The sequence below is a fragment of the Cebus imitator genome, unplaced genomic scaffold, assembly GCF_001604975.1.
Source record: "Cebus imitator isolate Cc_AM_T3 unplaced genomic scaffold, Cebus_imitator-1.0 Scaffold21, whole genome shotgun sequence".
Lineage (NCBI taxonomy): Eukaryota > Metazoa > Chordata > Mammalia > Primates > Cebidae > Cebus > Cebus imitator.
The window spans coordinates 2,640,832-2,666,081 of record NW_016107336.1 but is presented as its reverse complement, the minus strand read 5'-3'; the positions used below and the strand labels follow the sequence as shown (position 1 = coordinate 2,666,081).

At 45.1% G+C, this 25,250-nt stretch overlaps 1 protein-coding gene across 2 annotated transcripts in view; it reads left to right on the top strand.

The window, feature by feature from the left end:
- The first annotated feature begins 22,583 nt into the window (after nucleotides 1-22,583).
- DTNBP1 (dystrobrevin binding protein 1) overlaps nucleotides 22,584-25,250 on the top strand; it is a 142,530-nt gene continuing 139,863 nt past the window's right edge. The window contains exons 1-2 of one of the 2 annotated variants that reach the window (XM_037736011.1): nucleotides 22,584-22,666; nucleotides 22,713-22,831. In XM_037736011.1, coding sequence (XP_037591939.1) covers nucleotides 22,776-22,831 — 56 coding nt within the window. In that variant the 5' untranslated portion in view covers nucleotides 22,584-22,666; nucleotides 22,713-22,775. Of the gene's footprint in view, nucleotides 22,667-22,712; nucleotides 22,832-25,250 lie in introns of those variants that run through there. The other variant, XM_017521317.2, reaches the window with a different exon arrangement.

The window sequence follows — 25,250 nt, the reverse complement described above, 5'->3', positions numbered from 1 at the left end:
GAGCTGTCAGCCCCGCAGGCTCTCAGGCTGCTGGTCCCCAGGATAGATCCACTCTGTTGTGCTGTCTTGGTATCTGCCTCTCAAATAACTTCAGCGCCATCTGGGTGGGGGTCTCCCAACCGAGCTGGTTCTTGGTAAGAGGCGCCCAAGTGTGGAGACTCAAACCCGGGATGAAGGGTTGCCTGAGCAATGGAAAAAGAGGCTAAGCTGAAGGTATCTCGGGAATGTTTGAAAAGAATCCCCCAGGTGAGTTAGGGGGAGCCGCAGGAAGCCCGGAGGGGAGACTCCCACGTGAATTAGGGAGAACCTTGAAGTAGACCAAGAATGTTTGCAAAAATCTCCCAAGGTTAGTTGGGGGAGCTCGGAATTAGCCCAAGAACATTTGAAAAAAATCTCCCAGGGTGGCAGCTGGGGGAACTCGGTCATATTGGGGTAACATGGGACAAAGGTCAAGCAAACGCAAGGCTTATTTGGTGTGGTCCGTTTGGACCTTTGGTGTGTTTTGCCCTGGAGCTGTTTCAGACAGAAGATGAGGAAAAGGATTCAGGAGAAAATTCAGTAGAAGAGAAGGAGTATGTAAAGAAATTATGGAGCAAAAAGATGAAAAGTCAAATGAGGAAAAGGTGTGCCCATCAGCCCCCTTCAGTATCTTGCAGAGAGATGGCCAGAGCCTCCTGATATTTCTACCTCTGCTTCTGTTGGCGTGTGTACTCCTAGAACTATGGTAACCGGTTCGGGTGCTTGTACTCCTGTATCTATGGTAACCAGTTCTATCCAAGCTGGAATTCAACAAATGGGAAGTGAGGGAGATTTAGAGACATGGCAATTTCCAGTGGTTATACACCCTCAAGATCAGCAAGGGCAAGTACGGGTTGCATTTGAACCCCTTCCCTTCAAACTGTTAAGAGTTTAAACAGGCCATCAGTCAGTATGGGCCTGAGTCTCCGTTTGTGCAAGGATGATCGAAGAATGTAGTTTTTTTTTTTTTTAATTGTATTTGGGCTCTGGGGTCCATGTGCACATCCTGCATCCTGCAGGATTATTGCATAGGTACTTACCTGCCATGGTGGTCTGCTGTCTCCATTCCCCACCCCCACCCCCCACCCCTTCATGCCCCCCACATCAGGCATTTCTCCCAGTGTTATCCCTACCCATAATCCCTGCCCCACCCCCTCTCCTTCCCCCCCCACCCAGCCCTGTGAGTGTTGTTCCCTTCCCTGTGCCCAAGTGTTCTCATTGTTCATCACCCGCCTATGAGTGAAAACGTGGTGCTTAGTTTTCTGTTCTTCTGCCAGTTTGCTGAGAATGATGGTTTCTAGGTTCATCCATGTCTGTACAAAGGAAATGAACTCATTGTTTTTTATGGCTGCATAGTATTCCATGGTGTATATGTGCCACTTTTTTTTTTTTTTGGTCCAGTCTATCATCGTTGGGCATTTGGTTTGTTTTCCAGGTCCTTGAGTCTTAAACAGCACCATAATCAACATACGTGTGCATGAGTCTTTATGATAATCCTTTGGATATATACCCAGTAATGGGATTGCTGGGTCAAATGGAATTTCTATTTCTAGATCCTTGAGGAATCGCCACACTGTCTTCCACAATGGTTGAACTAATTTATACTCCCACCAACAGTGTAAAAGTGTTCCTTTTCTCCACATCCTCTCCAGCATCTGTTGTCTCCAAATTTTTTAATGATCGCCATTCTAACTAGTGTGAAATGGTATCTCAGTGTGGTTTTGATTTGTATTTCTCTAATGACCAATAATGATGAGCATTTTTTCATATGTTTCTTGGCCACATATTTGTCTTCTTTTGAAAAGTATTCATATCCTTTGCCCACTTTTGAATGGGTTTGTTTGTTTTTTTTCTTGTAAATCTGCTTTAGTTCTCTGTAGATTCTGGATATTAGCCTTTTGTCTGATGGGTATACTGGGAAAATTTTTTTCCCATTCAGTTGGTTGCCAGTTCACTCTAATGATTGTTTTGCTGTGCAGAAGCTCTGGAGTTTAATTAGGTCCCATTTGTCTATTTTGGCTTTTGTTGCCGTTGCTTTTGGTGTTTTAGTCATGAAGTCCTTGCCTATGCCTATGTCCTGAATGGTTTTGCAAAGGTTTTATTCTAGTGTTTTTATGGTGTTAGGTCTTATGTTTAAGTCTTTAATCCATCTGGAGTTAATTTTAGTGTAAGGCGTCAGGAAGGGGTCCAGTTTCTGCTTTCTACACACTGCTAGCCAGTTTTCCCAACTCCATTTATTAAACAGGGAATCCTTTCCCCATTGCTTGTTTTTGTGTGGTTTGTCAAAGATCAGATAGTTGTAGATGTGTGGTGTTGCTTCTGAGGCCTCTGTTCTGTTGCATTGGTCTATATCTCTGTTTTGGTACCAGTACCATGCTGTTTTGATTACTGTAGGCTTGTAGTATAGTTTGAAGTCAGGTAGCGTGATGCCTCCAGCTTTGTTCTTTTTGCTTAGGATAATCTTGGCTATGTGGGCTCTCTTTTGGTTCCATATGAAGTTTAAGGTGGTTTTTTCCAGTTCTGTGAAGAAGGTCAATAGTAGCTTGATGGGGATAGCACTGAACCTATAAATTACTTTGGGCAGTGTGGCCATTTTTACAGCATTGAGTCTTCCTAACCATGAGCATGGAATGTTTTTCCATCTGTTTGTGTCCTCTCTTATTTCCTTGATCAGTGGTTTGTAGTACTCCTTGAAAAGATCTTTTCCCTCCTTTGTTAGGTGTATTCCTAGGTATTTTATTCTCTTTGTAGCAATTGTAAATGGGAGTTTGCACATGACTTGGCTCTCTGTTTGTCTGTTATTGGTGTTTAAGAATGCTTGTGATTTCTGCACATTGATTTGGTATCCTGAGACTGCCAAGTTGCTTATCAGTTTCAGGAGATTTGGGACTGAGACAATAGGGTCTTCTAAATATACAATCACGTCGTCTGCAAATAATGACAATTTGACTTCCTCCTTTCCTAATTGAATACCCTTTATTTCTTTTTCTTGCCTGATTGCTCTGGCTAGAACTTCCAATACTATATTGAATAGGAGTGGTGAGAGAGGGCATCTTGTCTAGTGCCAGATTTCAAAGGGAATGCTTCCAGTTTTTGCCCATTCAATATGATATCGGCTGTAGGTTTGTCATATATAGCTTTTATTATTTTGAGATACGTCCCATCAATACCTAGTTTATTGAGAGTTTTTAGCATAAAGCGCTGTTGAATTTTGTCAAAGGCCTTCTTTGCATCTATTGAGGTAATCATGTGGTTTTTGTCTTTGATCCCGTTTATGTGGTGAATTACATTTATGGATTTGTGTATGTTGAACCAGCCTTGCATCCTCGGGATGAAGCCTGCTTGATCGTGATGGATAAGCTTGTCGATGTGCTGTTGCAATCAGTTTTCCAGTATTTTACTGAAGATTTTTGCATCAGTGTTCATCATGGATATTGGCCTGTAGTTTTATTTTTTAGTTGTGTCTCTGCCAGATTTTGGTATCAGGATGATGTTGGTCTCATAGAAAGTGTTAGGGAGGATTCCCTCTTTTTGTATAGAACGTAGCTATTTCTACCAGCTGATTCCAGTAGATCCTATTTTGGGAGGAAGGCTGAGAGGCCTTCCTTGGGCCCCGATCCAAATGGGGGTCTATCCAGTACGAACTATGCCTTCATTTCTAAACAATGCTTGTTCTCCACCACAGCTGGGAGCACAACAGTAGATCTGTGCAGCTCTCAAAGGGTAAGCATTTTACTGGGAGAGCCACCGCAATAAATGTCTGCAGGAGTTTGTGGCCCTTTACCCCCTGGAACTGTGAGCTTGCTTCTAGGAAGATCTAGGCTTGCTGCTCAAAGAGTCAGAGTTCATATGGGAGTTACTGATGCGGACTTTATAGGGGAAATTCAAATTGTAGTGTCTTCTTCCTTCCCTGGAGTGCTGAGCCCGGGGGACGCATAGCACAGCTTTTAGTTATACCATATGATAAAATAGGAGGAGGCGAAACTGGAAGAACAGACAAGACAGAGCGGCGTATTGAGTAAATCAAATTACTGGTAAGCGTCCTACATGTAAGATTACAATTCAAGGAAATAAATTTAAAGGATTGGTCGATACTGGAGGAGATGTTTCTATTATTTCTTTCCAACATTGGCCACTTCCTTGGCCCATGGAAAATGTTCAATTCAATGTGCTTGGAGTAGAGCAGGCCTCTCAAGTGTATCAAAGTAGTCACATTTTCACCTGCAAGGGGCCTGAGGGACAGCTTGGAACTATGCATCCTATTGTAATGCAAATCCCTGTTAACTTGTGGGGAAGAGAGTTGTTACAGCAATGGGGAGCTCAGGGTTTAATACCTGAACAATCATACAGCTGCATCACCCCTCCCCCGCCTCCCCCACTCCTTCCCCCCTCCACCACCACCAGGCCACCAAATGAGGCAGGATAAGGGCTATGTGCCTGGGATGGGATTGGAAGAAAATTTGCAAAGCCCAAAGGAAATTTTAGAAATTGAAGGACAAAAAGCTTGGCAGGACTTAAGATATTCTTTTTGATGGCAGCCATTGCCAAGCCACCAGAGCCTATTACCTTGAAACGGATGACAAACAAACCTATATGGATAGAGCAGTGGCCACTGACAAAAGAAAAACTGGAGGCTCTAGAGAATTTAGTTGCTGAACAACACCTGAATAAACAAATTCAAGGAAGAAACTGGAAGGCAATTGATCTGGTGGCGAGATCTCCTCACAAAGAATCAGGAAAGAGGTAATATAATAACCTGGGGAGAGGATTTGCTTATATTTCTGCAGGTCCAAATAAAAAATGGGCGTGGGTACCATCCAGACATTTAAAGCTACACTATGAGGCAGATATCAAAAAAGGGACTTGTAGAGGACCCCCCAGTCGCAGAGATGGTGACACTGACGTCGAGGTGCAGTGCTGTTTCCATGAGGAGAACACATACCAACACTCACCACCGTCTTGGGGTCAACGTAAGAAACTTTTACAAATAGCGGAGGAAAACCTGAAGAAAGCAGGACCGCCCATTGTGGTAACCATGATGACAGTTATCACGGTTAAAGTGGGTATTTCTGGAGTTGGGATAGAAGTAAAAGGAAGTTTCACATATTGGGCATATATTTTTTCCTTCCTTTATTGTCTATAATAATTTAAGAAAGAACAACATTTCTGCCATCAAGACAGAAATGCAGATAAAATAAGGAATCGCCCCCTAAGTTAAAAACATTAATCTGGAGAGATTGTGTTGTGATAGAATGAGGTACTGCACAACAATTCCTATGGAATTATTATTGATTATTGGTCCCCTAAGGGGATACGTAGCAATGACGGCGCCAGTCAGTCCTCTTGTAGTAAGATGGAATTCACATGGCAGATAAAGAACTACAATTATTTGGAATTTATACATACTGAGATCAATAATTCTGTTGTCTGGAGAGATGGGGGATTAATAAAACCACAACCAAAAATAGTATGGCCAATGATAAGAGCTGGATGAGAAGAACTTTGGGAAAATGCCTGTGGCCCTAAAACCAATAAAAGTCTGGGAAGGAAAATATAACAGAGAATAAGGCCCTAAATCTTATTCATTAGAAATTTATAAGAAATCTCTTTAGATTCAGAGCTGTGTTAAACCCCCATATTTTGTGGTGCTGAGAGAATTATGGACTAACTTTAGTAACTCTAAAAAGTATAATGAGACCGAACATAATCGGGAGAGAATAAAACAGCACCCGGAAAGGCCTTTAGACAGCAAGCAAGGAAGAGGGACCCAGAGGGCCCTCGATGCCTCTTTCCGGGAGGAAGTAGTTATAGAAGAATGACCTCTGCCCTATTTCCGAAAGATTTCTGGGTCCCAGCTCCTTAAGGGAAAAACATAAGTGTGGGCAGTTAGTGAGGTTCTGAGGTGCTTGGGGAGGCTGCTGATGGATTGGCCGCCCTAAAATCTGGACGAAAACACTTGGAGGATCTGTAATTGCTGTTATGATTATGTTATTAATCTGTCCTGTTTCTCTTTGTGTAGTTTGCAAGTACAGATCCAAAAGCCTCCAAGAAATGGTTCACCAAGATAGAGCTGTACTTGTTTACCTAGCTTTGTGAAACAAGGGTGAGATGTTGAGAACATTGTTTACCTGCCCCGTGGTTCTCTTGTGGAAGGTACTTTTAGTTAGTAATCAGTGGTACGTGGGTAACAGCTTCCTACCTAGTATATTCCTGAGTTATGTGTATATGTAGAACACCTGTGTATTAATAAGAATCACCTGTCAAAGAGCAAATAAATACGTGGATGACTCTCTGCTCAGGGCCTTCCATCTGGAGAGCTGTCAGCCTCCAGGATAGATCCACTCTGTTGTGCTATCTGTGTCTGCCTCTCAAATACCTTCAGCATCGTCTAGGTGGGGGGTCTCCCGACCGAGCTGGTACTCGGTAGACCACAAAGTATATGCTCACTTGAAAGTCATTTCCTCAGTGGGATGATCTGTGCAGCAAACCATCATGGCACACATTTACTTATATAACAAACCTGCACATCCTGCACATGTACCCCTGAACTTAAAAGCTGGAAATTAAAAGAAAGTCATTTCCTCTTTTTAATGAAACTGATTTCTTAGAAGGTTGTGGTCCTGAGTCAAGTGTCACTGGACAATATGATTGTAACAATACTACAGGCCTTGGTGGACTGTTTCACTAGAACTCTCCCAGCTGGGGGTGGTGGCTCAAGCCTGTAACCCCAGCACTTTGAGAGGTGGAGGTGGGAGGATCACCTGAGGTCAGGAGTTCAATGCCAGTCTAGCCAACATGTTGAAACCCTGTCTCTAATAAAAATGCAAAAATTTGCTGGGCATGGTGGTGGCCACCTATAATCCCAGCTACTTGGGAGACTGAGACAGGAGAATCACTTGAATCCCAGAGCTGGGATTGCACCACTGCACTCCAGCCTGAGTGACAGAGATTCCATCTCACACCCCATATAAGCATTCTTTCTGTACATAATGGTACATGCTTTGTTATTATATGGAACAATTCTCTAAAGCATTTAAAGATCATTGATTGCACATTAGTATTTGTAACAGTACAAGTACTTTCAAGCTGGATATTGCTGTTTATATTTTCTTTCCTGGGGTGACTGATGTCTAGAAAAATCAGGGAGTCTCTAACTGGATGCTGAAATTAATCACTGGTCTCTGGTTAAGTCTAGTGAGCTTCTGTGTGCTTAAAGAGGCTCATTTATTAGTAAATTTCAGAAAGTGATAAATATAGATATAACTCTTAAGACTGCAGGATGGGATTAACAGCCTTCTCTTTCTGCTTCTGATGTTGTAGAGGAAGCAAGCTGGGAATTCTTGTCCTTCCACCATGTGCTGGTACCAGACACATAGCATCGCCCATTGTGTCATTTGAATGCTCACAATAAGCTCATTTAGCTCCATTTTACAGGTAGGGAAACAGAACCTCAAAGATGTTCAGGGAAAGCCCAAAATCATTTGTCCAGTAAAAAAGAGAAATCCTCAAGCCTGTAATCCCAGCGCTTTGGGAGGCCGAGGTGGGTGGATCACGAGGTCAAGAGATCGAGACCATCCTGGTCAACATGGTGAAACCCCGTCTCTACTAAAAATACAAAACATTAGCTGGGCATGGTGGTGCGTGCCTGTAATCCCAGCTACTCAGGAGGCTGAGGCAGGAGAATTGCCTGAACCCAGGAGGCGGAGGTTGCGGTGAGCCGAGATTGCGCCGTTGCACTCCAGCCTGGGTAACAAGAGTGAAACTCTGTCTCAAAAAAAAAAAAAAGAGAAATCCAGGGTTCAAGCCAGGTCAAGAAAAGCCCATTTTCTCTTACCCCCTCTTTGCTACCTTTCTTCCTGTTATTTTTAAAAAAATACTCACATCTGTCAAAAAATTTTAGAGATTGAGCATGGGGAAAACACAAATAGCTAAGATTCACAGATAACTGCCAATTCTTATTTTAGCATTTCTCCCAAATCTTTAATTAGAAAATCAGGACTGTTATCTAGTCAGATTGGCTGGTGTGACGTTCCCTGCTACTTCCTGGCCTGTGTTGCAGGAGGTGAAACTGCCAGAAGGTGACTGGGAGGACGGACCAGGTATGCATTTCGGTACAATCATGATTTGCTGTTGTATATGTGCTACTGTTTGAGCAGTAAATTTCAGATTTCATAATTTTAAAGTGTAAATAGGAAATGTATACGATCAGTAAGAGGTAAAGTTGTACGTTTTTGTCACGGAAATTCAGGATGAACATTTTTATTGTCATAACAGACTAAGATGTTTTATATCCTTCCCTGCAGCATACCTGCATTCTGACACAAATGTGCTGGGAAAATGCTAAACAGTTTTGTTCCCTTTTACACGGAAATAGATATGGAGCTGGTGGAAAACGTTAGTGAGCAACTGCTGTCACCAAAAAGAGAGAAGGAATCACAACCCAATCTTTTATTGTCAGGTATTTTTTTAAATCTGGGTCTGTAGTAAACAGAAGCAGCAGCTCTTATTGTTAAAAGGTATTATTCCAAGATAACCTTAGGATGTTACTTTCTTTATAAGTGTCATCAAATGAATTGCCTTCACAGTCACTACATGATAACAGAATTGAATATGATAAAGAGCACATAACAGACTTTTAAGAAATTACATCATCTGACATTCGTATGTGCCATTTTTTAAAACCTGCTTTTAGAAACTGTTAGGAAACTCAGGGAATGGCACCTACAAGATTCATGTAGACTGGGTCCAGTGGCTCATGCCTGTAATCTTAGCACTTTGGGAGGCCAAGGTGGGCTGATCACTTGAGGTCAGAAGTTCAAGACCAGCCTGGCCAACACGGTGAAACCTCATCTCTACTAAAAATACAAAAACTAACTGGATGTTGTGGTGGGTGCCTGTAATCCCAGCTACTCAGGAGGCCGAGGCAGAAGAATCACCTTGAGCCCAGGAGGGGGAGGTTGCAGAGAGCCGCAATCACTCCACTGCACTCCAGCCTGGGCAACAATGCGAAACTCTGTCTCAAAAAAAAAAAAAAAATCATATAAATGGGTCCTTGCTGCCCTGCTCACCCCTTCTCTAATGACACTGCCTTTATGTGAGATGAAGTGGGTTCAGCAATAGAAGAACAGAGGTTATAATGTCAGGGAAGTGACTCTGGAATGGTGAAGTGGGAAATCATGGACTTTGGAGTCAATGACCTTAGGTTAAAATTATTGGTTTTACTGCTTATTACTGTATGACCTTAAACAAGTTACTTAACCTCTCTTAACCTGAGTTTCTGAATCTGTAAAACAATGGCAGGAAGACATGGTTCGTGACATTATTGAAAGGTTACATGAGATGATAATGCAACTAACCCTAACTGAAGCCACAACCCATCAAGTTCAGTCCCAGAGAAACACACACTTCTCAGGCAACCAATCAGGGGGAAAAATTCCAGTTTTATTCATTTCTCAGCACTGAAGAGAATCCAATTCATAACCAACCTCAGTATTTCTCATTGCTGCTGCTTTTGTCACCGAGTTCACTCATGTCAGCAGCCTCTGGAGTTCCTTATCTACCATATTACCAAAGAACTTTCTCCACCCTTCCTTCCTTTTCTGCCACTCCCATCCCACTCCCCACCTATCCATTCCATCTCTTTCTTGTCTTTATTACAAAGGTGATTTTACCTCTTTGGGGAAGTCCTTTCTCTTCAATTCTAGTCTCTCAGAGTCAAATATTTTTCTATGGTCAATCTGCATGACAACTACACAGAAACCGTTCTGAAAGAGAAAGACCTATGGTTGGTTTGGGAGGATAAAGTTTGGCAGAGAAGGAAGTTTTAATTAAACTGGAAATTATGGGGTTTTCCTTGTTGATGTGGGAAGGTGATGTGGTAGAAAATGTGCCAACATTTTATGTTGATCATTTTACCTCCTGATATATGTAAAGAAAATAGCACCAGATCGGGTACAAAGTAGAGTCTCAACATGTGTGAGTCTGTCTTCCACTCAGCATCTGTTCCAGACATCTACTGCTGCGTAACAAACTATGCCGAAACTAAGGGTCTCAAAATGATGATGATTATCTCTAGTGGTTTCATGCTTGACTGGGCCCAGCCAACCAGTTCTCACTTGGGGTCTCTCATGTGACTGTAGGAAGATGGCATCTGAGGCTAGAGTCATCTAAAAGTTCTGCTGCAATATGGTGCCTCTGCTGGGATGGATGGAAGAGCTGGCAATTGACTATGTAACACACACACTCCTCTGTCTGTCTGTCTGTCTGTCTGTCTGTCTGTCTGTCTCTCTCTCTCTCTCTCTCTTTATCCCCCCACCCCATCCATGTGGTCTTTCTATGTGGCTGGTTTAGTCTTCCTCCTGGTATGGCAGTCTCAGACTTCTTCCCCAGAGTGAGCTTTCCAAGAGACCCAGATAGAAACTGCCAGGCTCATTATCAAGTAGCCTCAGAAGCTACACAGCCATCACTTTTGCAAGTTAAAAGCAAGCCATAGGGCCAGCCCAGATTCAATGGGAGGAGACTGCAGCAGTGAAAACCGAGGTACGCAGTTGATTGGGGGACCACCTTGGGATATCACCTATCACATAGTCAACTCGACTCACCCCAAAACATGTTGTCTTTATTTTGGAAACAGAAATGTTTGGTTATATTTTGTAGTTAATTTTGCTGAAGAATCAAGAGCCTGGGTCAAGTGGGCAATGTCCTTTGGTAAGCCAACAAAGTTCAGAACGAAAACATTCATTGCCTGTCTTAGAAAAGCAGTGTAGCACTAACATCAGAATGCTTGAGTTTGACTTTTTTCTCACACTTTCGCCAGGCTGGAGTGCAATGGCATGATCTCAGTTCACTGCAACCTCCACCTCCCAGGTTGAAGCAATTCTCCTGCCTCAGCCTCCCGAGTAGCTGGGACTAATGGCACCCCCCCACCACCACCATGCCTGGCTCATTTTTATATTTTTAATAGAGATAGGGTTTCACCATGTTGGTGAGGATGGTCTCGATCTCTTGACCTCGTGATCCACCCACCTTGGCCTCCCAAAGTGCTGGGATTACAGGCATGTGCCACCGTGCCTGGCCGAGTTTGACTCTTGACCTCACCCTACAGTCTCTTTGAACATGAGCTGGTTTTGTCATCTCTCTGGTTCCTCAGCAGCAAAATAGGACTGACATTATGCATAGGGCTGCTAAAGACAAAATGAGATGATTTCCATAATAATGCAGATACTGCCTAGTACCTAGTACGTGCTCAATAAATGTTATATTTTTGAATGCAGATGCCTGGTCTACTTATCTAGAGAATTTTGCCTGTAACTGTAAAAAGACACTTCAGTCAGGAAACACCTTAACCTCACACAGGGATTCTAGGCAGTTGACACTAGTTTCAAAATACCTAAGTAATGTAATTAGTAATGTGAATATACTGAATAAATGGCAAGCTTCTAGCAAGCATGTTTATGAACAAAGGCTCATGAAACTTGCACTTATTTAGATTTGTAGCATCTCTAAACAATTTTGTCTTCTGCTCCATTGGGAAATGATGCAAAACTGCATCCTACTCAGGCTGGTTTTTCCGTTCATTTTATTACACTGTTAGGAATTCAATCAATGACAGATTTATTTGGGTGAATGAGTACAACCAAAGCTTTGCAGACAAATAAAATAAAATCTGACAAGTAAATTCTGAGGAAACGTGGCTGGCTAGAAATGAGTGGAATGTGGGGAGAGTGCCTTCTAAGATGCCAGGGGGAAGGGGGGAGGTGGTGGGAGGGAGACAGAAGATCTCAAGATCCCAACCTCATCATTCACAAGGAGAAGGCAAAGCACACTCCATGGAGGGTCCAACAAACCTTTAGAAATCAAACAAGAAAAACACCAAATTATTCCGAAGGCTTCCTAGGTTTGGCTTTGGGGATGGAGTATTGAGATAGGGCTTGGGGTAGATGTGAGGTCCCTCCGTGGAATAAGCAGTGTGTCATTCTTTTTGAGACCTTGTCCCTAAGTTCAAGTACAGATAGTGTAACAGAGGAAGTAGAGGACTGTATCAATTAGCATTATTTGTATCAAGCAATGGAAACCATTTCTGACTAACTTCAACAAGAAGGAATTCTTTGGGAATGATATGGGACAGACAAGGATAGGAAAAACGATGGATTCAAAAAGGACAGGCCCAGGCACCTCTGGAAGCTCCCAGTGGCAGGAATGAACAAGCGGTCTTGTCCAGACTTCCCCAGTAGATTTTCAGTCTTTACATCGTTCAAAGACGAAAATAGCAATCAGCCTAGTCGTTTGGTTGACCATTAGCTAGAGAAAGAAGGAACACCGTGATTGAAAATCCCACTGGAATATAATCCAATGAGAAAGAGGTAATTCCTCCAAATGAGTGCTCTGCCCAAAAAAAGTTAAAGGATGACGGACTATGGAAAGCAGCATGCATCTGTGACTTAGTATCAACATGCCAGAACACTAACCCAGTGGTAAAATGGAACATCCTGCCTCTGTGGCAGAAATCGTCAGGCATGTGGATGGTAGTGTGTTGCTGTATTGCCTGTTTCACCAGAAGTGAGCTTGCTTCACCCCAGGAATCTAAGAGGTAGTTGAGACAGAGGAGTAATTATAGTCTGAGACAACATTTGGGAATAATAGATTTATTGTTATCTTGCAGCTTCCAAACTCCTATAGCAGGTGATATCTGAAACACAGAAGCACCCTGTTACAAAGACCTAAGCACTTATTGAAAGGAAAAGGCTACTGGAAAAATCAAATGTTAGTTTAAACGAATGAATTCTGTTTGCTTTCCTGGTAGTCTCAGGCAACAGGGTTTGAATAAGGAAATGAAGGAAGCTGATGATTTGGGAACTCTAGAGAAGTCAGGGCTGACCCAGGGGAAGTGCAAGATCTTAGGGCAGTGGAGGTTCAGAGCCCCTGGGGTGGAGAACAACAGTGAAAGCTGAGCTTGGCTCTAGTAAGGGGGAGGAGCACTTTCTTCTCAGTTTCTCCAGTAAGGACACAGTCCCCAACTTCCAGGCCTAGAGCTCGGGCTCCTATGGTCATTCAGCCACATTAGGGGTGAAGCAGCCTTCTGTAGAAGAGGCCTTGCTACTGAATCACCGTTTATAACTTTGTTCCTTGGGGAAAAAAAATGCATCTTGGGTCCCTAAATACTGACAAGAAATTTTGGAACCCGGCTTTTTCCTAGATCGTGCACAGTGCATAAGGCATCATTTATACTCCATGATCTTGCTGGTTGGATTTATTCTGAGCAGTCTGGCTTTTCGAGTTCCATCAAGCCAAGACTCATCTCACACACGTGTAATTCGGTTAAGCCCTTAATGATGCCCAGTGGCTTTATCATGTCTGTCTCTGTGTCTTTATTTAGTCTGACTGATTTACTAATGGACTGGCTTCCATCCCGTGTCTCTGTGGGGTACAGATAAACAAGCGTTTACCCAGGGCTCATAAATAAACCCAAGGATACCTTACCCTCTCTTGGGGGCAATGAGCGCTGGCAGCTCCTCTGAGGCATTCTTATCAGAAGGCTGTCTGCTGGTCAAGGGTACCTCAGTGACTAGAGGCTAAGGGGGTAAGAGAAGGGTCAGATTACCCAAGTCAGGAAACTGCAGATGGGAGGGAAAGACGGGGTTCCCGTCGGGGCTCTGCAGAGGCTATCACATGCCCAGTGAGGCAAAACTTCTTTCTGTTTGCCTCAGTCTGTCCTCTCTCTCACTGCCACACCAAGAGAAGCTAAAACCAGAAGAGGGAAGAAGAACAAAAGTGAAAGCATAGGCCAATCCTACTGCAGGCCTCCTCTCCATAGAGGGTCCAGAGAGCCTACGTCAGGCCTGAAGCCTCCCAAGGGAAGACCAGGCTGGAGCTTTCAGTCAAACCGGACTCTGTGTCTGCATGTGTGTGAGCACACTTGCAAAACTATAACATGATGAATTTTCAATGTAAGAAATGGAACAGCATGTCCCCTTCAGTGAATTTATTTTATTGCTGTCTCTGTTAATATAGCAAAACCATAAAAAGTGAGATTGCAGCCTGATGGTATTTTGATCTTAAATCATCTATATGGCTAATCATGAGGCTGAGGACTGTCAGAAAACCAAGATGCCTGTTGGAATGTAAGCCCAAAATCACTCCAGCTTTGCAGATTGAGATTTTTTTTTTTCTTTTGAGACAGAGTCTCTGTCCTGTCGCCCAGGCTGGAATACAATGGCACAATCTTGGCTCACTGCAACCTCCGCCTCCCAAGTTCAAGCCATTCTCCTGCCTCAGCCTCCCAAGTAGCTGGGATTACAGGTGTACACTACCACGCCCAGCTAATTTTTGTATTTTTAGTAGAGGCTGGGTTTCACCATGTTGGCCAGGCTGGTCTCAAACTCCTGACCTTAAATGATCCACCCACTTCTGCCTCCCAAAGTGCTGGGATTACAGACGTGAGCCACGGCGCCTGGCCAGATTGAGGATTTTTTTAAATATACCTTATGGACATTTCTTTCTGTACTTCACTTTTCCTTATTGGAAAACGATGTAGATTTGTAAAACAAAGTAAAAATGAAGAATCATTTTTGGCAGCTGGCGTCTATGCACCCGATGTGTGGCAGCAATAGTCTCAGCTGTGAAATGAGAGGATTAATTCGTCTCTACATGGCATTCTAGCTCCGAACTCTACGAAACTTAATACTCTAAGGAGCATGGCAGTTTCCCAAATGCCGACCTCCAGGCTAAGAAAGCAAATGTACCGTGGGGTCACCATCTGGTATTATAGTGACTTATTTGAGTTTGTGTGTTGTTTAATGACTAATTGGCTACTAACAGTGGAGGTCTCTGGATTCATTTATTCTAGTCAAATGAACACATAAGCTAAAGTTCACAACTAAGAACTGTGCCATTCATTTACCATCTGGAAATGAAAAGCTTCATTTTACTGCTGGGCAAAACAGAAGACATAGAACTCAAGTATCAGTAAGTCGCAATAAACTGGGTTAAAAAAATCGATATTGCCGTGACCCCATTCAGCGTAAATTAAAAGGCCTGCTGAATGCCAATGTAGAGATTTCTATTGCAACCCACTTCTTTCTACTTCTTTAAATAATCTGTGGTGTGTGTGTGTTGAGATTTTGTGAGAAATGAACAAAAGACTTGGTGTGTTATTTTAAATTGCTGGAGCTTAAAGTTTCATTTCAACATGATGTATGTGGCATAAACCATTGCAGTTTCTCATTTATACTAAAAGTTGATAAGGCACATTGTACTGGGTTTGTTGGCAGGAAGTCTATAATTAATTTTATTTTCCAAAAGATTTGTGCCAGGTTAAATTTCCAAAGGAAAACTGGCCAATTTTCCAAAAAATATTAAAGGGTAAGTAGCGCTTCACTGAGGCTTTTCTATCTGGTGTTCGTTAATGTGGATTAATCCTGTTTAGGAAGACCAGGGAGGTGTCTGAGTGCAGCCCCGCAGGGTGGGTGTGAAGGCAAGCAGGAGGAGAGCAGGGGGAATTGACTGGCATTTACCATCAGTGGATTTCTGATACTTGAAACCACAGCTGACACTAATCCTCACTTTGATTCCCATTTCGGCCCCTGGCTATTTTTAGGGCAAAGAACTTGAGACTTTATATCCGAGGTTAAATGTAGTGATGGATGTGAAATAGGGAGTTAATGAAAACTCTCATCCCTCTCAGAACACATCATCGGGGTTGGGTGAAATACATTTGCCTCAAATGCAAAAAGAACATAAACAACAGTGAAGAGGGAAAGAAGGACCCGCTTGAAGGCTGGATGTCTGAGCTCTAGCTGAATATCATTTGGCCTGTGGGACAAGCTCCCAGATTTGATTTGATTTACAGCTGCAATCATGAAAATGCAATAAAGTAGTAGAAACATTTAGTGGCAATATTCTATATTAAAAGATGGAAGACAGGATGGTTTATGGTTCTTTATGAGTAGACAAAGCATTTTAAGAAGAGAAAATAGTATGACCCACGCTTCCCAGACTGTACTCTACTGGAGTATGAGCAAGATGGCATGGAGACAGTAACACACTTCTGACTTGCCACTCCCCCGTGGCCAACCTCCAACATGCAATCTATCATGTTTCACCAGCTGACAGACCAGCAGTACCTTAGTCCTCTGATTTTGAGGAAGTGAGGCTGGTGAGGATTTGGGGGTGATGTCTGTGACTAAATGAGAAGCAGGGCATTCAGATCTGGCCAACAGGGTGGACAGATTTCCCAGCCAGAGTCTCTCTCCCCAGCAGCAGAGCCAGGGCTGCTCACTCCCATGCACCCTGGGCAGCCCCATGCTCCCATGAAGGGGAGTCCCCTGCCCACCTCCCCCTTAGTCTCCATAGCAGGATTCCAGCCAAGGGCCATGTAACCCTCTCCCAACTCTTCGAGGAGGCAGAGCACCTGGTTCGGGCAGCTGGCATGGGCATGGCCCACTCTTGCCTGGCTCTGGTGAGCTGTTTTCTCTGTCTCCCCTCCCCCAGCGTCTTGCCAGTCTGTGAGGGAGGTGGTGCACTGGCTAATGCCACTAAAGGCTTGAGGGGCTGAACTGGCTCAGCTGCCTTGACTTTCACATGACCAAGTGGCATTTGCCGAGGACTGGCCTTGGAGGCAGGCCCAGATGCCCAAACCTCACCACAGCAGTCACAGGCACCTTCCAGGAGTTTGTGCTGAGATACTTACATTTCTGAAGGCTGCCCCAGCGATGGAACCCTTTGATGACTCTTTCTTCTAAAGCAAAGACAAGGAGAGTCACTCTTCAGGCGGTCACAGACATATTTATTTATTTATTTATTTTTGAGATGGAGTTTCACTCTGTCATTTATTTATTTATTTTTGACACTGAGTCTCACTCTGTTGCCAGGCTAGAGTGCAATGGCATGATCTCAGCTCACTGCAACCTCCGCCTCCCGGGTCAAGCGAATCTTGTGCCTCAGCCTCCTGAGTAGCTGGGATTACAGGCACACGCCACCACACCCAGCTAATTTTTGTATTTTTAGTAGAGATGGGGTTTCACCATGTTGGCCAGGATGGTCTCGATGTCCTAACCTCGTGATCCACCCGCCTTGGCCTCCCAAAGTGCTGGGATTGTAGGCGAGAGCCACCATGCCCAGCCGACATATTTATTTTGTTTTATTTTACTTACTTATTGAGACAGGGTCTTTCTGCGTTGCCCAGGCTAGACTGTGTGTGGCACAATCACGGCTCATTGCAGCCTCGACTTCTGTGGCTCAAGCAATTGTCCCACCTCGTCTCCCAAGTTGCTGGAACTACAGGCCCGTGCCACCACATTCAGTTGATCACAGCCATATTTAAAACACTAATCACCCTGTGGATATTGCCTCACCTCTAGACCAGAAGCTCTTCACAGGCTGATATATGGCTTACAGTACCTTATTTCCTAATCTGTAAAATGGGATAAATAATATGTGCAAAGTGCTTAGAATCCTGTTTGGCACTATGGAGTTCTTAGCAAGTAATAGCCATCATCGTTAGTGTAATAGTAACTTAAGACAATACCATTATTATGTCAGCATCTAGTAGAGTACCCAGCATAGGTGGTACACTTAACAATGTGGTTTTGTTGAGTAGGTGACACTGCAGAAAACCATAAAGAGAAAAGCCTTGCCGGACAGAGGGATGAATTTTAGGAAGCAATGGGAAATCAGGAGATGGGGTGTGCTCCTGTGCCCTCCCCTGCCCTATTCCCAGCTGTCCTGCTCTGCTTAATGGCCTTGTGTTTTCTCTTCACTGCAGCCTCCAGGTGGAACAAGGGAGTGGGAGGAAGGATGAGCATCCTGCTCTTAGATACCGTTTCATCTTTGACATTTCCACTATTTCAAAAGTTGAGGTTTTATTAAAAGTCCTCCATTGGCCGGGCACGGTGGCTCATGCCTGTAATCCCAGCACTTTGGGAAGCTGAGGTGGGCAGATCACAAGGTCAGGAGTTCAAGACCAGCCTGGCCAACATGGTGAAACCCTGTCTCTACTAAAAATACAAAAAATTAGCTGGGTGTGGTGGCAGTCCCCTATAATCCCAGCTACTTGGGAGCTTGAGGCAGGAGAATCACTTGAACCTGGGAGGCAGAGATTACAGTGAACTGAGATGGCACCACTGCCCTCCAGCCTGGGCAACACGAGCGAAACTCTGTCTCAAAAAAAAAAAAAAAAGTCCTCTATTGATCAGCTAATTCTTCCTCAATGCCATGCTTCCTCCCTAGGTACCAGTAGGTGATGAGTGGTGCTAACTCAGGTTGCACCGGCACAGTAATCAGATTCATTTCAAGAACAGAATTCTGCTATCAGAGGAATAGACTATCCAGTAGTCTATTGGCATAAAAGATGGTTTATGAAGACAACAGGTACATCTGTTCACTTCTGTTTCTGTGTATAAACAGAGACAATACAGAGAAGCAAAGGAATCCAATATTTCTGTACATTCGAACTACTTCCCCCCTTCCCTTGTTGAGATTCTCAGCAGATCACAAAGGCAATGTTTGAAAACTTACCATTTATTTTGTCTAAACCTCTGAATTAAAGCAACCCAAGTGAAAATATTACCAAGTTGCCTCGAATTTAGCCATTGTAGGTTTATTCACCCCCTTTCAAGGTTGCAGAAACAGCCCCTCAGAGTCCCCTTCTAAGGGAGAAAAAAGGCCAAAAGCACTTCTTGCCCATGTTTTGTGCGGTTTGACCCTGCAGCCGTGGTCACGGTAGACTTGGCCAGGGACTGGCACTTGGCATACAGGCAGACATGCACAGCATGAGGTGTCCTGGTACAAGGATTTTGCTTAAGTGAGGCATTCTTGTGTAAAAGAGGACTGGTGAAAGTATTCAGAGCCTTCTTCTGGTTGCCCAGGGAGGGGCATAGTCCGTAGCCGTGGCAGAAACCAAGAGACTTGGAGGGAGGAGTTATTAAGAGGAAATCCGAGGTGGCGGATGTTATATGGGAAAGCAGAGAGTAGAAAGAGGAAAAAGTAGGAGCACGGAGAGTCAGAAAGATAAATGGGACTGGGGGCGTCTCTCGGCAAGGAAACAAGACAGTTTCTCCGAAATGACAGCCACCAGGCTCCTGTTAGGACCCTAGAGGGTTTGTTGTTTCCTGAATGGTATAGGGGAGAAGAAATAGCTTTCCTCCTGATCTCAGGTTCATGGCTGGGGCCCCCATAACAAAAGGATGAACAAGAGCAAAGCATACACATTTATTAAGTTTACTACAACACAGGCGCCATCAGAAGGAAATATGGCCCAAAGGAACAAAGTAGTCTTATGTATTTGTATGCTTAGGTTTGATGAAAAATGGGCAGTTACGGAGAAGTTTGCTAGCAGGACACAAAGGTATGGCTTAGTGGTGATAAACTGAGGGAAACTAAGGAAGACTTGTTTGTTCAGATTCTTCTTGGCATCTTTTAGTCTTTGGTCTCTTTTCTTCCAGGTATATGGAGACTGCCTTTCACATGGGGTACTGCTCATGTGACCTGCTACAGGGGAAGGCCAGGAAATCCTTTCCGGGGTTTTAGGACCTGCTTCAGGAGAGAAGGGGATGGGTGTCAGAGAAAACCTGCTTCTGTGGTTTTCTCAAATTCCCAGGTACCATATTTTGGGGTAGCATGTTCTGAACCCCATCACTGCCAACAAGAGTCTTCCAGTTCCAGGAAGCCTAAGTCTCTAGGCACAGTTGGTTCTTGGATTTCCTCTCTTTGCTGAGTAGGCATTTTTGGAAAAAAAAAAAAAAAAGAACAAAATACATCCCCTGGGGAAACCTGAGCACATCTCAGCTACTGCCTCGCGTATCCAGGCCTGGTTTAGCTTTCTCCTCTGCTCCTGCCTCATACTGTTGCCTTCAGAACCAGCAGGCAGAAGTGCTGGGTGGAGGCTGCAGGGGCATGGATACTGGGAATGAAGTGATGGGACTAGTGCCTGTTTGAATGAGCCGGGAAAGGTGAGGACAAACTGTAGCCTGGACTCCTGAAGTTCAGGGATTGTGAGGTCATCATTTGCTTTCCCCTGCATGGCAGCTTAGGTTTCTCTGCTTAGCTCAGTGGTTCCCAGTCCTGACTGCACGTTAGAATCACCAGGGAAGATTTTTAACAGCATGAAGGAGGAGATGTCACCTCAGACCAGTTAAACCAGATGCTCTGGGGGGCATTGAGGCCAGGCACTGGTATTTCTAAAATGATCCCCATGTGATTCAAAGGTGCAGCCAGGCTTGAGAACTATCCCTTAACTGCAATTATAATCATCAATTATTTTAACTAATAATTATCAATTATTAGGGCCCCCCCACCAGCATGTATTGACCTGATAGCTACAGGTAATCATTCTCAAACTTTATTTTTTTTGCCACTAATTCCTATTAAAGAGTTTGTTTGTTATTAAGTTTTCCACACAAATATATTTCTATGGCATAGAGGTTCAGAAGGTGTGATTTCTGAGATATACTCTGTCTAGGGGGAACCATCTATTTGTAAGAGGGCAGGATGTGATTTCCTTCACTCATGTAGAGTCTCTGCACTTTGATGAATGGAGTCACTTGGTGGGTTATGGATATTTTATAGGCCATATAGATCCAAACACACTAACAAAAAATAAGTTTTCCTCCTCTAATGCATATTTATAGATCATATAGATCGAAACACAGATTAACAAAAAATAAAAGGTTTCCTCCTTTAATGGAACAGTGTAGTGCCTTCTTTTTCATCTGAGCAAAAGACAAGGTTAGGTGCCCAGTCATTCTATGATAGTAGGATGCAATTTTGGAACACAGATAGATGTAGCTGAGATCCGTTTACTGTTCTTTCAGTTTAGCTCATGTAAAATACTCATTTCCAACCTTGCTGTCACTCCTGACAGTGCTTAACATCTAGATCTATTACTATAGCTTCTGTCTTCAGACCTTGATAACCTCTACCCCCTTCCCTCCTGTTCTTCAGCTGCGTTCTAATCTTTGCTCTCTCAGGTTGGAATTCCCCTCCTTCACCTCCCTGATTTCTTTCTCTGCTTTTCTTTTCAAAATGCCGTGCTGATATCAACTTTCCAGCTTTATCTAGCTTACCTCATTCTTGGAAATACTCATTGCTTCATGAGAAACATTTATAGCTTTTACATGGATTCTTCTGGCATCTTTAAACTCTTAAAAATTAAAGATATCAAAAATATTTACATGTTGGCTTTAAAAAAAAATCACAAATAGTAACAACACACTGTAAATCTAAGTCAGGTTCCTTTACAAATCTAAGTCAGGTTCCTGTAAAGCAAATGACCATAGTGCCTTTCCAATTACTCTAAAAGACCTCTGCCAGCGAAATGGTATGAACTTTTCTGGGTTCTATAGCCTCTACTTTAATAGCATCTTCCTCTTTGGTTCAAATTCCAAAACAATTCTCATTTATCTCTTTTTCTCCAATAAGAATCTGTTGTGACAGGAAACCCCCTTTCCTTGGCAGGTAGGACTTCTCGAATGTTAACATAAATAAAAATCACCTAGGGGTCTTAATAAAACTCAGATTCTGATTCAATAGGGCTGGCTGGGGCCTGCGATTCTACCTTTGCAAGAAGCTCCCAGATGATGCAGCTGCTGCTGGTCAGGGAAGCACTATCATGGGGAACTTAGCAGCTGTGGGAGGGCGGAGCAGAAGGATCACTTGAGGTCAGGAGTTTGAGCCCAGCCTGGCCAACATAGTGAAACATGTCTCTACTAAAAATACAAAAGTTAAGGCCGGGCACAGTGGCTCATGCCTGTAATCCCAACACTTGGAGGTGGAGGCGGGCAGATCACGAGGTCAGGAGATCGAGACTCACCCGTCTCTACTTAAAAAATTAGCCAGGCATGGTGGCACGCACCTGTAGTCCCACCTACTCGGGAGGCTGAGGCAAGAGAATTGCTTGAACCCGAGAGTTGGAAATTGCAGTGAGCCAAGATCGCACCACTGCACTCTAGCCTGGCGACAGAGCGAGACTCCATCCAAAAAAAGAGAAGGGGTGGGGGGGAAGAGAGGAAGTATGGAGTGCTTAGCAAGAGAAGAACGTGTTTTAAGGATGGGATGATAAACTGCATTGAGATCCACCGAGAGGCAGAATAAAACTCAGGGAACAGAAGTAATAAAAGACACCAGCAACATGGAAGTCACTGGTGACTCGTGAAAGTCACAGAAGCCTGAGGGAGTAAAGAGAGAGGGAAATTAAGAATGTCAAGACAGTCAACTATTATTGCCATTTTATGAATGAACAAACTGAGGCTCAGTATTTGACTGTCTCATCCTAGGTGAAAGCAAGTGGGGTCAGATCCTGGACTCAGAGTCCATGCAGTGATTTGTGCACATCACCTGTGCAAGAGATAGATCCAATTCTCTTCCAAACCGTAAAAGCCAACGCTTCCCTCAAAGGAGGCTTCGAGTTAAACCATCCTTTCAAGATGTCACTTCCATTTTAATGCAAAAACAGCAACAACAATAAAAACCCGGAGAAGGCCTGGCGCGGGATACGAAGAAGCGGAGGAGCCACTGGCCCTGTCGGCCGGGGAAAGGCCCGCCCCTTTTCCGCAGCCCGAGCCCGGCGCCATCCACTGCGGCTGCGCGAGCCCGGCGCGCGGGGGGCGGGAACGCGGAAGGGGCCGGGGCTGCGGCGCGAGGCGAGGACGAGGCTGGGGGCGGGGTTGGCTGTGGGAGTTCGGGGCGCGAGGTGACAGCGCGGGGCCGAGGGGGCGGCGGAGACAGCAGCAGCCAGGGCCCTGAGGAGAGCAGCGGCGGCAACAATGCTGGAGACCCTCCGCGAGCGGCTGCTGAGCGTGCAGCAGGATTTCACCTCCGGGTGGGTATACGGTGGGCGACGAAAAGAGACCCGAGGGGGCCGGGCCACCACCCGGGATGCCCCTGCCTCGCTCCCCTCCCCGCGCCGCGGTCCAGGCTCCGTCCTGTCCCGCACCGTCCCGCCGGGGAAAGTAACTAACTTCCCGGAGTCCTCGCGTCGGGCAGCGCAAAGTAACTTAGGTTCCTGCGGCCCGCCTCTGACGCGCACTCCTAGGACCCGGGGGCGCTCGGCGGCGCAGCGGAGCGCCGGTTGTGGGGGGCGGGGGCGGAGACCCAGCGGTCCCCTCCGGGCGGCATCGGCCGAGCCCAGGAGGGAGTCATGTGAGAAGCCGGCGCGCCTCGCCGCTTCCGTCCCCGCGGTACAGTGGCCTGCGCCCCTCGGCCCAGCCGACACCTGCCGGCGCGCACCTGGAGCTGGGCCCGGCGCCGCAGCCCGCACACTCGGGCCAGAGCCTTCCGCGCTGCGGCTCGGCTTTCACGCCCGGCTCCCCGGCCTAACCCTGGGCAAGGCTGGCCGCACCTGCCCGTTAGCGTTCTTTCTCTACCTTTGCCTTGAGCTCAGCGCCTCGGCGAAGGAACTCCTAAGCAGGAGTTCTCCCTCCCCCTGCCCCTCCCCCCCCCCCCCCTTTTTTTTTTTTTTTTTAATATCCAGTGGTTCACAGCAAGACCCAGAGGTTCCCAAACTTTGCTTAGAATCACCTGGGAATCTTTCAGAGTCCTGATGCCCAGGTCTCATCCCATACCAGTTAGTTAACCAGAGTGCCTGGAGACGGCGTTTTAAAGATCTCTGGGGATTTTAATGGGCACCAACGCCTGGGAACCACAGGCCCAAACTTAGGCGCCAGATTGCCTTGGTACTCATCCCGACTCTACCAAACGAACGTACTCAGCTGCCTTGCCTCAATATACTGTTTCCGCGACTGTAAAATGGGGATAATGATGGTACTTAAAAGGTTATTACGAGGATGAATGAATTAACCTGTAGGCCGGGCGCGGTGGCTTGCACCTGTAGTCTCAGCGCTTTGGGAGGCTGAGGCCTTGGATCATTTGAGGTCTGCACTTCGAGACCAGCCATGGCCAACATAGTGAAACCCATCTCTACCGAATATACAAAAATTAGTTGGGCGTGGTGGCTCTCGCCTGCAATCCCGGCTACTCAGGAGCCTGAGGCAGCAGGATCGCTTGAACCCGGGAGGTGGAGGTTGCAGTGAGCTGAGATCATGCCACTGCAGTCCAGCCTGGGTGGCAGAGTGAGACTCCATCTTAAAAAAAAAAAAAAAGGAAAACACGAAGCACTGTGTCACTATTGTTACTTAGTGCTTAATTCGTTTTAATTTTTTCATTCCTTTGAAATGAAAAACATCTGTCTTCTTTGAAAAGGATCTTTCAAATTTAGTTTACAAATCCTGTTGAAGAATGCTCTGAATGTGAGAGCATTTCCACTCATACTGTTTTAATTTCTCCCTCCACCCCATCCCACCCCCTACCCCTTTTTTTTGTAGATGGATTCTCGCTCTTGTCGCTCAGACTGGAGTGCAGTGTTGTGATCTCGGCTCATTGCAACCTCCGCCTCCTGGTTTCAAGCGATTCTCCTGCCTCAGCCTCCTGAGGAGCTGGGACTACAGGCGCCCGCCACCATGCTCAGCTAATTTTTGTATTTTTTAGTAGAGACGGGGTTTTGCCACATTGGCCAGGCTGGTCTCGAACTCCTGACCTTGTTATCTGCCCGCCTCGGTCTCCCAAGGTGTTAGGATTACAGGCATCCGGCACCTTGAGCCGCCGCATCCGGCTTACCCCAACCCTTGTTTTATTAAATTGACAAGGTCTCGCTCTGTCGCCCAGGCTGGAGCGCAGCTCACCTCAGCCTCCATCCAACTCTGGGCGAAAGCGATCCTCTCTTCTAGGCTTCCTAAAGTGGTGAAATTATAGGTATCAGACACTGTGTCCAGCCTTGTTTTAAGTTTCTAAAGAGAAAGATGTTAACCAAAATTTTATCTTATGGGACAAAAATGTTAATACTATTTGCGTATTGAGCATTGAATAGCAACACACTGTCGAACGCGTGCGCACTTACTGCATGTCAATCATTTTTGTTACTTTGGTGTTTAGAAAGTTAATTATGGGGCCAGCATGGGGGCTCACGCCCGTAATCCCAGCACTTTGGGAGATCGAGGTGGGTGGATCACGAATGTGGGAGTTCGAGACCAGCCTGACCAACATGGTGAAACCCCGACTCTACTAAAAATACAAAAATTAGCCAGGCATGGTGGCCCACGCCTGCAGTCCCAGCTTCTGAGCAGTCTGAGGCAGGAGTATCGCTTGAACTCAGGAGGCGGAAGTTGCAGTGAGCCGAGATCATGCCGCTGCACTCCAGCCTGGGCAACAGAACAAGATTCTGTCTCTTTAAAAAAAAATAATAA